The sequence below is a fragment of the Wyeomyia smithii genome, chromosome 1, assembly GCF_029784165.1.
Source record: "Wyeomyia smithii strain HCP4-BCI-WySm-NY-G18 chromosome 1, ASM2978416v1, whole genome shotgun sequence".
Taxonomy (NCBI): Eukaryota; Metazoa; Arthropoda; class Insecta; order Diptera; family Culicidae; genus Wyeomyia; species Wyeomyia smithii.
The window spans coordinates 133094788-133108382 of record NC_073694.1 but is presented as its reverse complement, the minus strand read 5'-3'; the positions used below and the strand labels follow the sequence as shown (position 1 = coordinate 133108382).

At 35.7% G+C, this 13595-nt stretch overlaps 1 protein-coding gene across 2 annotated transcripts in view; it reads left to right on the top strand.

Moving 5' to 3' along the window:
* LOC129719734 (protogenin) overlaps positions 1-7613 on the top strand; it is a 77831-nt gene extending 70218 nt beyond the window's left edge. For both annotated transcript variants that reach the window (XM_055671140.1, XM_055671134.1), the window contains exon 9: positions 285-7613. In XM_055671140.1, coding sequence (XP_055527115.1) covers positions 285-887 — 603 coding nt within the window. In that variant the 3' untranslated portion in view covers positions 888-7613. The remainder of the gene's footprint in view (positions 1-284) is intronic.
* The last annotated feature ends 5982 nt before the right edge of the window (positions 7614-13595 follow it).

The following is a 13595-nucleotide window of genomic DNA, read 5'->3' as shown; positions in this document are numbered from 1 at the left end:
ATAATCACTGACACTAAACATTAGACTCATATTAGCGGAGCCTACACTAATCGCTAACTTACGATACCGACTAACTATTAGCGGTAGTCCGGCTAATATGAGTTCAGCGTTCAACGATTATTGAGCTAAACTTGCCAATCAGCAGGGATTCGTGTAGCTGAATTTTTGGTTAGTGATGCCCACCGCTGGTGAAAACCTATAACTATGGTCGACTTACAATGAGCAAGTTTTCATGTTTAAAACCATTGTTAGTTTAATGATGCTAATGCTTTTTTTGTTTACAGTATTCGAAAAAGAAAGTAGTTGAACGGAAAAAATCTCCAGCAGCAGTTGAAAATGCTTCGTTATTTGACAGTAGCCAGTGCAGATTATTAGATTTAACAATAGATAGTAATAGTTTAGATCCTTGTGACGATGACGAAACTAACTGTGATCAAAATGACGAAGCTAATCATTCTCGGAGCAAGCTTATTCGAATTAGTTCTTCGGGTAAAAGTCAAAAACAACAGAGACCGTCTTTACAGCGTCGTTTACCGCCAGCAGCAAGTGATATGGAGGAAGACGATAATAACAATGAACAACATGATAGTGAAGCACTAGCCAACCAAAACAGTGGATACAGGCATCTTCGTCATCATCAACTATTAAATCCGAGGCATTTGACTTACCAACGTACTAACTATGAAAGTAGTTTTGGCGGACCTGATGGCAGTACTCACGATATTAGCCACGAAATTTACGGTGACAAAGATAATACAGACCCACCAGAAGAAATAGAAAATTCTGCATCGTTGCTGAATGATAACAACCTCAGTTCAAAACCTCTGCATCAACAACACGCCTCAAGCTGGAGTTTTCGACGGCCGATTGTTGGACCAAACGGTTAGTTACATCATCATCATCATCATCTACTCCAGCACTATTTGAACGTTACTATAACGTTTGCGTACACTATTATTTTAGGGAAGCTCTGCGAGCTATGTGTATTGTGATTGTCCAATATTTCGCAGTGCGATGATTATTCAGCATGAGCTCGTATTGAATTTCATCTAGATTCGAAATGTATAATTTTTCGGAAGGCTATTTTTACCATTTCACCACGGTGCGATATTGTTAGTTATCGATAATGCCTGTATTCGATCATAACAGTTAAAACAAATTTTATAAGTAGAATTTGAGCTATGAGTTGTTTTACATAATTCATTACTTGTATACAAAATAAATTTTCTGCAAACGTCCATTGAGCCAAGTGTGCAGCATCAAACCGTTATTGGAAACAATGCGCGGCAATACGATTCACATTCATACATTCACCTATACAATCTACGAATTTTGATCAGTCAGAATTTCTTCAACATGCTTGTTGTGCTTTAATCGTTGATTCTCTACTAGTAAATGCTAGCATAACATACATATTCGATCACATCAATCGTTTGTATATTTTTATCTATTTCTGATGTTAATCAACACTGACTGTTTATACTTGTTAACACTAATGACCTAATGGTGAAGAAATATGTTTCCTAATGTTTTTTGGACATTAAATCGATGGAAATGATCGCACATTAACGTGTTTAATACGGTAAAATGGTTCTTCGTGCAATTATAATACAGGAGTACTCATGATTCGAAAATTCGAACCCATTTCACTACCGTACACCAGTAGAAACTTGGTTTACTTGAATGTGAAATGTTGTTCATAATTTGCTTGCGGCAAGGTGTAATTGGAATGGAAAACGAGAGGCTTATTTGTATTGCAACAGTTGAAACGTTTTAAACTACTATTCTAGGCATTAAATGTTTAAAATTACACCTGTTCCAAAAAAAGCTCATTTCGAATGATAAAACATTCAAAAGAAAAATAATTTTCGGATTCATTATGTTGCAAATTAAGATATGGGTGTGACCAATATGTTTAAGTACAGTTTTCAACAGTAATGTCTAATATTTACTGCTTCCTATTCAGTCATTTCTTACGATCACAATGAAAACCGACGTACCTAAATGCAATAGAGGTTAATTTGTAAGTTAGATTTGCTGTCGAAAACGGCATAATAGTTGCTAAAGAAAATAAATTTATAAAATACGTTATAATCCATACACTACGTGCTGTGGGAAATGTATATCCAAAATGTGAGTGTTGGAATCTATCGGCATACATTAATAAACGTACGGATAAACACAAGATGACAGTTTACACAGGATGAAGCAAATATTAATTCATGATACATAGAAACATAAGTTATATAACAATCTGGTACCTGACACAAACAATAGGAAATAAGATAAACCTATTAAACAATAGTACCATAAGAGAAAAATAGGTTGAGTTGAGCAACTAAAAATGAAACAAACTACAAAAAATACTGTACGAGGTAATGGTTAGTATTTGGCAAATGAATGAAGGCCTGCGTGAAATTTAGATCTGAAATTATAAAAAAACGAACGAAAAAACAATGCTAAATAATATTTTGTTGTAGTCATATGCAAACACGAATAACGTTTAAAAAAATCATGCAATGAAAGAGTATTGCGCGATTAATCTACGAGCAGTTAATTTGGTCTTTGAGAACTTAATACATTTGATAGGGTTTATTGAAATCGAAATTTAATTTCGATTGGCTGCCTCATCCTTAAAATAAAGATTGTGATTTGATATGTTATAGAAGCCAATTGAATTGTCATTATATGGCGGAATGAAAGATAAGAGATACGTGGCATATGTAATCTGATTAGCTTACACCTAATTTACGTAAAAGTAGCCTTCTATCCTATATACGTCATTGCAGTGTCAACGATTGTGACTCGCATGACTGTGTTCTTCTTCGTTTTCAAACAAAAAATCTTTTGGCAATTGCACTGGAACAGGGGATCGAAAAACTATGGCAGAAAAGCGTATTCAACGTGCCTTGCTTGTACAAATCCATACAAAAAAATGAAAGTAAAATCTATGAATAACAGTAATATGACACCATTTCAACTAATTATGATTCTACTAAACCTGATTATTATCAAATTCACTAATAATTTGAATATCCAAAAAAGTATATAACTTTAGTCAACTTTGCACAAATCGATCACAGACAACAATAGTGCCATTCATAGATTCAACCAGAAATGACCACATTTTGAACTCGACAAGCCGTGCAATATTATAAGTAAGAAAATAACATTTTTCACCTCATTCATGCAGACATTGCAGACGTTCAATACTATCATTTACGCTAATATTAAAATCACTTTTTTATACTTTTTGGTTAATTGATTGCGGATGGTAAATAATAGTCCAATGGGCTTGTTAGCGCCAATGTATTATAGTTTACATTATGCCATTCACCAGCTGGACTGGTTTAAACAATAGGAAAGAAATATGATCAGAATGTCAGTAGCATTATTATTAAAAACACGAATATTTGGATTATTGATAACTTTAACATTTATTGTTCAACAATTTGTTAAAGATCAATCGACCTCTGATATTAAGTTAATTCTCATTAACGTTATACTGGAATTGAAAACATTCAATAAGAAATTTATAAACTTTTTACTTGCTGGGATTTCAAAGAATTCATTAAACATTTTTTCACCTCGTCGTGCTTACATTTTTGACAACAAAACTGTTGTCAGCTTTAGTTTACATGACGGTTTAGCCCTTCGCTTATTTTTTTTTTTTTTTGAAATATACAACTCTATTCAATTTTTCCATCATGAGCCTCTGGTCTGGTCAGAACTACTAATCTGAATTTTGGTTAAATTGTATAGCCCGACAAATGTTTGATCAGAATTTAGAATGTTACAAACTGTTGGCCCTATTACATATAACGAATTATAGGACGAGTTATAGGACTGTCGACAGTTATAGGTCAGTCAAGTAAAGTGATTCTCGAAACGTCATAGGTTATTATTGCCTACGAACGGCCGAAATTCAAACGGCCGAATCGAGAATTTTCAACAATTTGCTGCAAATTGAATCATGACGATTTGAATCAAACATTTAAATTAATAAAACTACTAGCATAGACTAACAGACATACAACTTTGAACAAATTTCCAATAAAATCATCTTTCGCATGACACCAGTTGCCGTTCCACGCATACTTTTTTTTCTTCACATTCCACACATAATTGTCCCATGTTCCATTTTGGTCATTTTTACTTTTCATAGCCAAACGTTGTTTTTTGACGTAAATTTCCAGAAAAATACTTCAACAATAATATTATGTTCTAAAAATGTGTCAAAAAATACCAAGTCTGTTTGTCCCATTGTTGAGTTTCCTCGCATAACTGTCCCGCTAGAGTAATCTTCACAATTAGTTAATTATATATCAATATTACAAAGCGTAGGGTTCAGAAATACTTAAAACTAGACGTTAGGAACTTCTGGCGGAAAGTAGGAGGGAGGTCAAAGAGTGTAATACAGGCTTTAAATTCATCATCACTGTCATCACTTCTGTATACTTGCAACATGGCCAACGCATTCATTTTCGGTTCTGAGCGAAACTTCCGGCAAATGAAACAAGTCGACGCACACAATGCACGACTTAAACGAAACAAACAAACTCAAACGTCATTTGCATTAGTGCATTAGTGGTACGATGCGAAATTCACAGTGGGACCGTTATGCGTGGAATTTGCTAATTTATCCTATAATTCTAGGCATAAGAGTCCCACTGAACATTTTTTTCTGTAAACGACCGTAAATTAAATCCTCAAATGAAGTATTTGATTATTTTCATTGGATTAGTTAGTCTTAAGGCAATTTCAATCACAAAATTGCTGGTATTCGGCTAACTCGATTGTCCGGGCGCAGGCTATCCTTACTCGCCACCGCTTGTTTGGACGTTAACTATGGGATTGCCCCATTGTTCCGCTTCCGGCGATGGGTCGGCGGCTGGCTCGGCCATCAAACATCGCGGCGGCCTTGGGCCGCCTTGGTTTCTTGCCCTCGATTATGCGGCAGAGCCACCTTGGTATAATGTGCAAATAGAATGTTCAACAAAAAACTAGTTGTGTAATTATATCAAGTTTTAATTTAAATAATCCATATTTGATGTTGCTTAAAAAAATCCGTCTTTCGTGATCCGACCGATTTGAATTTCGACCTTCCGTGATTCGGCCGTTTGTGCTTCGGCCGCTTGGAGCTATCCCAACAGGGTTATATCAAACAGTAATAAAAAAGCGTGGAATTTGAAAGAGTAGACATTGGTCTCATTACCCACAATTAGGTTTTCATTTTTTTACCAAATGGTTCAAAAACTTTGTATCTAAACCTATGGAATGGAAAAATATTGATCTTCTAAAATATTGCACCTTGTACTTGATTACAGTCAAAGAGGAGTTAGCAAGTACGATGAACATGAGGATGTAGGTAATCGAAAAATTTGGCGGCTTATTTGCAGATTTTTAAGCACTGATTTCTTGGACATTTTTAAATGTACAATTTGTTAAAACTCTATAACATGAAAAGCTTATAGCAGAAAATGATGAAAATCAAACTATGATCAAGATTTTTGTTTTCATGTTAAATTTAATTGATTTGAAACAATTCTTATTAGAGCCAACTGGAACACATCAGTGTCACGCAAAAATGTCACATAATTTTTCAACGTGTTGTCATTTCTGGTAACTCAAGTCAATAATACAAATATCAACGCGTTGATCGAATTTCACGTTATTCATCCTATTGTTCTTAGAGTTAATTTCGCATTGCATTAAAAATAAGATAAAATGATTTTCATCAGGCTACCAACTTTGCGTCATGTATTTGCTAAATAACTAAAATTTATAACATTCTGAAACGAAACATAATTTTCAATAGGCGGCCATTTATAAGAGACTACTTCTATGTGCGATACATAAATATATAAACAAAAGAAACAACGTTAAAATAAAAATAAAAATCAATTGGTTGAATATTTTGTGCTGCAAATGCAAAGTATATTGATCATTCTTAATGTACATATGTGATGAATTGGTCAAGTACCAAGTATTTCACCAAAACGAAAACAGAATTTCAGCTTATCCTTAGTATTTTATTTGTTTGGAATGAAAAATAATTAAATCTGAGTGATTCTAACTAACATTCTGGAGGAATACTATCTGTAATATTATTAATACAGGTGCATACATGTATCTATTGTTCATGGATGGTCGCTCAATGTATTTTTTTCCGAGAAATGACAGTTTTTTTAGATCTTTAACATTTAACTTGCTACAGTAGACACATTTTTTGTCACAATTTACTGCCAATCCGTGGATGTAAATTTGGCGCTACGTATCTACCATAATGAGTTCCGTCAACATGATTGTAGATAACAATTTTACAATATATGTTTAGATCCCTATTTCTAAATTAATCTATAGTCAAACACAGTTACCATTAACAATGCACTTCATTTTTGTTTTTATCGTATTTATTTCCATCTATATTTCGTTTCATACATAAGATATGTTTTATTCAATTTCCATATATTCAGTTCTCTGTTTAGTAAAAATCACATATCAAAACACCACACAACAATAAACAATTTCCAGCAATATACAATCCTCTATATTTTATGATTCTTGAAGGTGGATGACTTATAAAAGATAAAAAAGCTGAGCCCATGCGAATGCAAAGGATTTTATCTAGCGTTTTCACACGTGACGTAACCCCTTCTACTATAACCGATTGGGCAATTTTATCCTTGAAGTACAACCCCAGTCTCCACTATGAAATCGCCCTAATATCTCCGCAAACAAACCTTACTAAACTAACACCCAATAAAACCAAATAAATCAGTTTAGAGCATTTATCAATAACTCATCGCACTCGAATACATCTACAGCCAAAGCATCTCTCAGATATTGTTTTCTAGATGTATAATAATTTCAAGCACATGATAAAACTCTTACTATAGAATCTGAGAGCATACGTAAAATGGTAATCTTAATAGGCAACAGCATTTTATAAATCTTCACATTCCATATTCCCGTGAGCACTGAAAGTAATTGTTTCAATTATTTCCACTCCAGAAATCGAATAGTATTTATTATTATTTTTAATATAAATAAATTATTAATTTTAAAACTGTGTTAGCTTCAGTTTAAGCGAATCTCGCCACTTTTTGTACAGCGATTTTAAAAACAATTATTTAACTGAAGAACAAAACTAACTATTTATTTATTTCCTATCCTATACAAACACACCCACATACAAATACAGTCATACACGAGTCAAGCAAACATTAGAAATTTACAAGAGTACCATTTCACTGATTCGACTTAAACTTAACCAAGCACATTAATTTAGTAAGTGTAAAGTGAATAACTATATCGAACAAAAATTAGAACAAAAAACTGTCAAGATTCCTTAGTTTTCCTTAGAAAATACCGACGTAATCAAGGTATTTTTGTTTCATTTGTATTATCTTATTGTTTCCACATTAAACGAACACGAATAAATGTTTGTATTTTGAGATGAATTGTTATCTACCTCATAATGACAAGATCATTTTATGACTTTGTTTTTAACTCTAGTAAGAAGAAACATACTAAACGAAACATTTTATTGATTAATTTTAGTTATTAATGTGTAAAATATACAGTATACAATAAATAAAACATAAAAAATATTAATCGCTAACATTTATTCCCAATTCAGCCACTTATACACGGCCCGCATTGCAGCTCCATTCATCGACCTCCTTGGTTCACAATATGATGAGTTTCAGCGCTGAAAATTGCAATAAAATTGTATTTTTCGGTAAGGTTAAACTTCGTGTATCAAAAATTGTTCATTCAACAACCGGGAAATTTAATAACGAACATTTAAAAATAAGATAAAGAAAATCGGTTCAGTAGTTTTACCGCAATCGTAAACACGGCAAAGCCATTTTTTGAGAAACACCATTCCGAGATAAACGCTATAAATATAAAGTTTCAAGTTTACCAACTACGCAAGGCCTCCGCCTGTTCTCAAGATGTTGTACTTTAAGGTAATGCAATAAAATAAATCGATTTTTTGAATACTAAAAAGGTATACAGTGCCTCCACAGTTATGAGTCAGCTACAATTATGGGTCATTTTTACGCAAATACGTCTATTCTCACGAAACTGAACAATTTTCATTAGCAGTGGTATTTTTTGTAACTCGCTTGTAACCTCATTTATACGATTAAAATGATTTAAAGTTGAAAATACCATTAAATTTATAATTTAGCTCGGTGCAATAAGTGGAGTGACCCATAATTGTAGTAATGTTACATTTTGCGGTGCACAATTATGGGTCAGTCCATATTTTGGCTATTTTTAGTACTTTTACATGAAAATGCATCGAGACCGAATGAAATAACTTATTATCAAGCTTTAAAAACAATAAAATTACTTGCTTTATGTATTTTGGCGACTTTATGGACTAAATGATTTTTAAAGCCAAAAGTAACCCATAATTGTGTCTTTTGCTATGTAAGTGTTATTTTTCTTCCTAACCGATTTACACGCATCAACTGCAGTGAAATTAATTGTTGATCGAAAGTACACATCAGAACACAGAGATAGATAGTAAAACATTCGTAGTTGATAATTTTTCCGATTTTATATCCATTTTTGAACATTCAGACAACACGTTGACTGACCCATAATTGTAGAGGGACTGTATAACCCCTCAAAAATCGTAAAGTACTTTATTCCTCTAAAGCCTGTAGTACACTCTTTGACCGAGCGTCAAATATTTGTCTCTTTTTGACAGATAAAAATTTGGTCAAAGATAATTATTTGTCACTCTCCGATTTTAACATGGGGCAAACACGGGCAAACAACAACCATGATGTTAAATAAATTTGACCATTATGTCAGAAGGTCAAATATTTGACCATTAGACAAAGAGTGTACTACAGGCTTAAGTCATAAAATGAAGCACAAAGTTTTAAATGCGCCTATTTAAGATAGCCTTCCAAGTTATACAAAATTGTAGAAACATATTTTTCCCAGTGTACGTATATGTGACACGGGACTTTTTTCTAGCCTTTGAATGTGATATTCGACTATTTCAAGCTAAACTCACGATGGTATATTAGACTTCTTGGTATAGGGAGCTCCGTAGCCGCTTGAAATGGAGAGGATAAACTTACACACAAGCACGGATACCAATGATAAGCGTATCACTTACTTCAATAGTGATACTGCCAATCTAATGATCTAATTGCATTGATGAGTCCACTCAGGAAAAAAACCCTTTTCAGCCATTTCAACTTAATTTGGAACCACCTGGTTGCAAGGTTAATTGCGATAAGGCGTTTCCTAAACTCCCGGGGAAACAATTTGCTCCCACCCCCAAGATGTCATCGGAATCTGAAATACCGTATACTGATGGACGTATTTCATTCAGAATGATCATTGAATGGATATTTACCACTTTTGGTTTATCCGATGCTCTTAATAGTAATTTCGGCTTGGCTTCCAACAATTTGCATGTTGGGTAAGCAACTAAGCACCAAGTGGCCCCTCCTCGCGTTCGTATCCTCCGATGTCTAATTCAGACAACCGAAGCGACGAACCGACTACAAGGATCATCCAATGGAACTACAGAAGCTTGATCCCCAAATTAAAAAAATTAAATTACTTCACGATACCAAATGCGATGTTTTCGCGCTATCTGAAACATGGTTATCAACTGCAAAGTTGAGCAAAGTTCATAAACACAATATCCTACGGTTTCGAAACAATCGATGAGCTTTCTCCATCCGACGAATATAACTTGCTTGCAACATTAGTGCTAGACAGTGCGTTGCAATCTCAGCCGTAGCCCGCCCCTGAGAAGAAGTTGAAAATCCGCCCTAACAAGCAATGGTGGGATAAAGAATGAACAGAGACAAAAAAGCTTTGTTAACAGCATACAGAACATTCAGAAGAAAACATTCTGTTGAACTTAACGACCAGTTTAGAGAACTAGAACTCAAACAGAATAAACTCCACAAACTGAAAAAAAGATCATAGGGGCCGTTCAATAATTACGTAAGCATATTTTTCCACTTTTTCAAACCTCCCTCCCCCCTTGTAAGACATCGTAAGATTTGTTGATACCCCCCCTCCCCCCTTATTGTAATTTAATCATCCTGAAGCAAGCACAATACTTCGTTTCCTCTTCTGTCCTTTATTCGAGGTAATCGTCCTTCCATAATTTTACCGTCCGCACTTTCACTTTCTAACATGGTCATTTAAACAGCCGCATCAACAATGTTTTTCTTATGAGAGATAATCAACTCACCCCCCTCCCTCCCCTATAAGACAACGTAAGAAAATTGCACAACCACCCCCCCCCCCTCCCACTTTGCTTACGTAATTATTGAACGGCCCCATACTGGCAAAATTTCATAAGCACGTTATCCAGAGATGCTTCTATGAGCTATCTCTGGAATACGACTAGAAAAATGCGCAATAGCTCCGACAACAATGAGGATAATGAATACTCTGCGCGTTGAATCTATCATTTCGCGAAAAAGATATGCTCAGACGCTATCCCATTACAGTGATATCGAGCGATACAACGGCGATCGAAGAACCAGAATTTTCAGTGTTGGAATTTTCAATTGCTCTCGAGTCTCGCAAGAATAAGGCTCCAGTGCCGTGCTGGATTAAAACCCGTACAGTAAAATCGAAATCCGTACACCGTGATGTTTTCTTCAGTTTTAAGCATTATAAAAATGAAAATTCATATGATGATTACATGTACAATGTACATGTAACTATCATATGAATTTTCATTTTTGTAATGCTTGAAACTGAAAAAACATCGAGGTGTAGGGATTTCGATACTGTACGGGTTTCGATCCAGCACGGTACCAGATAGGATCAAATTTGATTTGATGAAAAACCTACCGGACTCGGCTAAGATACGATTTCTCAAGTTGTTCAATAAGTTTACCAGGAACTTGTGCTTATTACGGGAGAGTGAAGTGAGTAAAATCCTATTACGGGACTCACGTAGGTGAAAAAAACGTCGCAAAGTGACATCTGTCGTTAAATCTCTGTTATTATGAGGGTCATATCACTAAAGTAAAAACGGAATAAGTGACGTTTCGCGAGGAATTATTTCACGACCATTTTAAACGGTGAAATAATTTCACGAAGATCGCATAAGTCTTGAAAATTGATATATTTTTGATCTAATGATGAATATTGGATTTATTTTTCAGTACGAAAGGAATCAGAATTCGATCCGTGCCTCTAAGTGTTTCAACTTTTCGACCGATGAAAAAAATGCACAGTTCTTCATGAAATTTTCGATACCGTAATTTTTGTCATCTCACTTGAGGTGGAAACGGGAATAGGTCTGAAAAAGTGAAGTGAAGTGACTTCCATAATAAACACCAATGTGGTCCCGGAAGCTTGGAGACAGGTTAGGACGTAGTCTCGATAAATGGGCAGAAACAACTAACCAACTGTCAGAGACCCAATTCAGCTTTCGTAGGAGCAAGGGCCCTAACGATTGCCTAGCATTGTTAGTCACAGAAGCGAAAATGGCGCTTGGCAGCAAACATCTAATGACGTCGGTTTTCCTGGGTATCACAGGTGCATTTGATTCAGTTTCAATCAAAATTCATCCGAGAAACTACATCAAAAAGGATTCTCCCCAATATTGACAAACTTTTTGATCAACTTGTCTGAAAAGCATTTACTTTTTACCCCCGGTTCTTCAGCAATAACACGAACAAGCTACATGGGTCTTCCTCAAGGTTCCTGTCTGAGTCCACTGTTGTACAACTTCAACATCAGTGACATCGACTGGTGCCGCTGAGTTCGTTATTAGTCGCAGATATCGCTGCCTGCAGATTGGAAAACAATCTGGTGAAGATTCTGTGGCGTATGCCTGGCGTATTAATAAGTTAAACGTCGAGTTTGAGCTAACTAATTTAACCGAAGAACAGTTCAAATGTTGATTGTTCGTTTGTGGCCTGAAATCCAAACTTAACGATGTGAGTACCAGACAACTTACCCGGATTGAAGATCGGTGTGATGTTACTCTAGAGCAGCGGTTCTCAACCTTTTTTTGTCCGCGTACCCCTTGGCAATATTTTCCATATCGATTGTACCCCCTAGCTTGGAATGTTCTCGCAAAGTGGAAAAGAGTAGTGGTAGATCATATTGTGGAAGTCTAGTTAAGGTTTCAAATTGAACTATGGTCAAACAATGATTGCTACAGTCTTGTTTTAAGAGCAAGATTGAACAACAAAGTATTATAAAGAAAAATTTCTTTGTCCGCCATTACTGATTCTTCTTCCGCGTACCCCCTGGAGGCTTTCAAGTACCCCCAGGGGTACGCGTACCCCAGGTTGAGAACCGCTGCTCTAGAGCAACTATCAGAGGAGTGTCAACGATTGTTGAATTTGAGACACAATATCGCTATGATTGAGAATCCAGTAACCGTGAGTGTATTGTCATAAAAAAAATCAGAAACATTCCAGCTATTTTCAAGAGTGAAGATTATAAAAACCAATTTACCGATAAACAAGTAGTCCAGAAACAGCTTGCTGGTTATGCGGTGCAATGCATTTTTTCCCTGTATGGACTTCCTCACTGCGACCAGAATCGTAGATCTATTGTGAGATATGCCCGGGTGTCTGCTGTATTCCGCACTTCTGTTAATAGCAATACCTCTATTGAGAAGTGGCATGCTTATGATTATTGTTCATCAGTGCTTGTGTGTAATGTGCTACTCTTCCTTACAAGCTTACTGTTCTACTATACCGATACTCGTTCCTCTTGCCAAATATCACCAATTATAATTCCCTGGAGAAGTTTCGTCGTGCGTCCTTCTGGCCAGTTTTATTGATAAGAGGGACTCATTTTTTGTTAAGAGGAAGTCACGCAAAGGTATTGTAGATTTCAGCGTAAAGGAAGGGTAACTGGTGGGGAGCCTGAGAATAAACCCATGCTTAAGTCCTTTTTGACATCGGATGGCCTGGTTCTACTAAGATTCGAACCCACGACTATCCGCTTGACAAAGCGGACTCTGTAACCTTGCGGCTACGTAGCTCCAATGCATTATACAAGAGACTGTACTTTCACGAATAATAAGTGCAGTGATTGTGGGAGATTAGGCCATATAAGAGGTTACTGTCAGAGTGCAGCCAAGACTCGATTTGGCAGATACGATCGACACAACAGTAGTAAGCAGGTGGCAGCAGCGAAAATAGTGACAGTAAATAAATATAGTGTTCAAAAACGTTGAAAATACGCGCCGGTAGAAATTAGTGGAACATCGGTTCGAATGCTGCTGGACACGGGTTCAGACATTACAATAATTTCTATTGAATCATGGGAGAAGGTGGTAAGCCGGATTTACATGGCTCAACAGTCATGGCAGGCCGTTGAAAATCGATGGCGAATTTTCGTGTAGAATATTAATTAAGAATGTAATTAAATGCTGTTTAGTTCAAGAGAGGACCTTCATTTTCTGAGTTCCGACGTAATGGATGCTTTCGAACTATGGTCAGTTCCTTTAAAAACTATTTGTAATCAGGTGGCAGGCACACCATCGTATGTGGATACGCCGAAAGGTGAATTTCCCGAAGTGTTTTGTGGTGAGCTAGGAGTTTGTACGAAGACGAAAGATA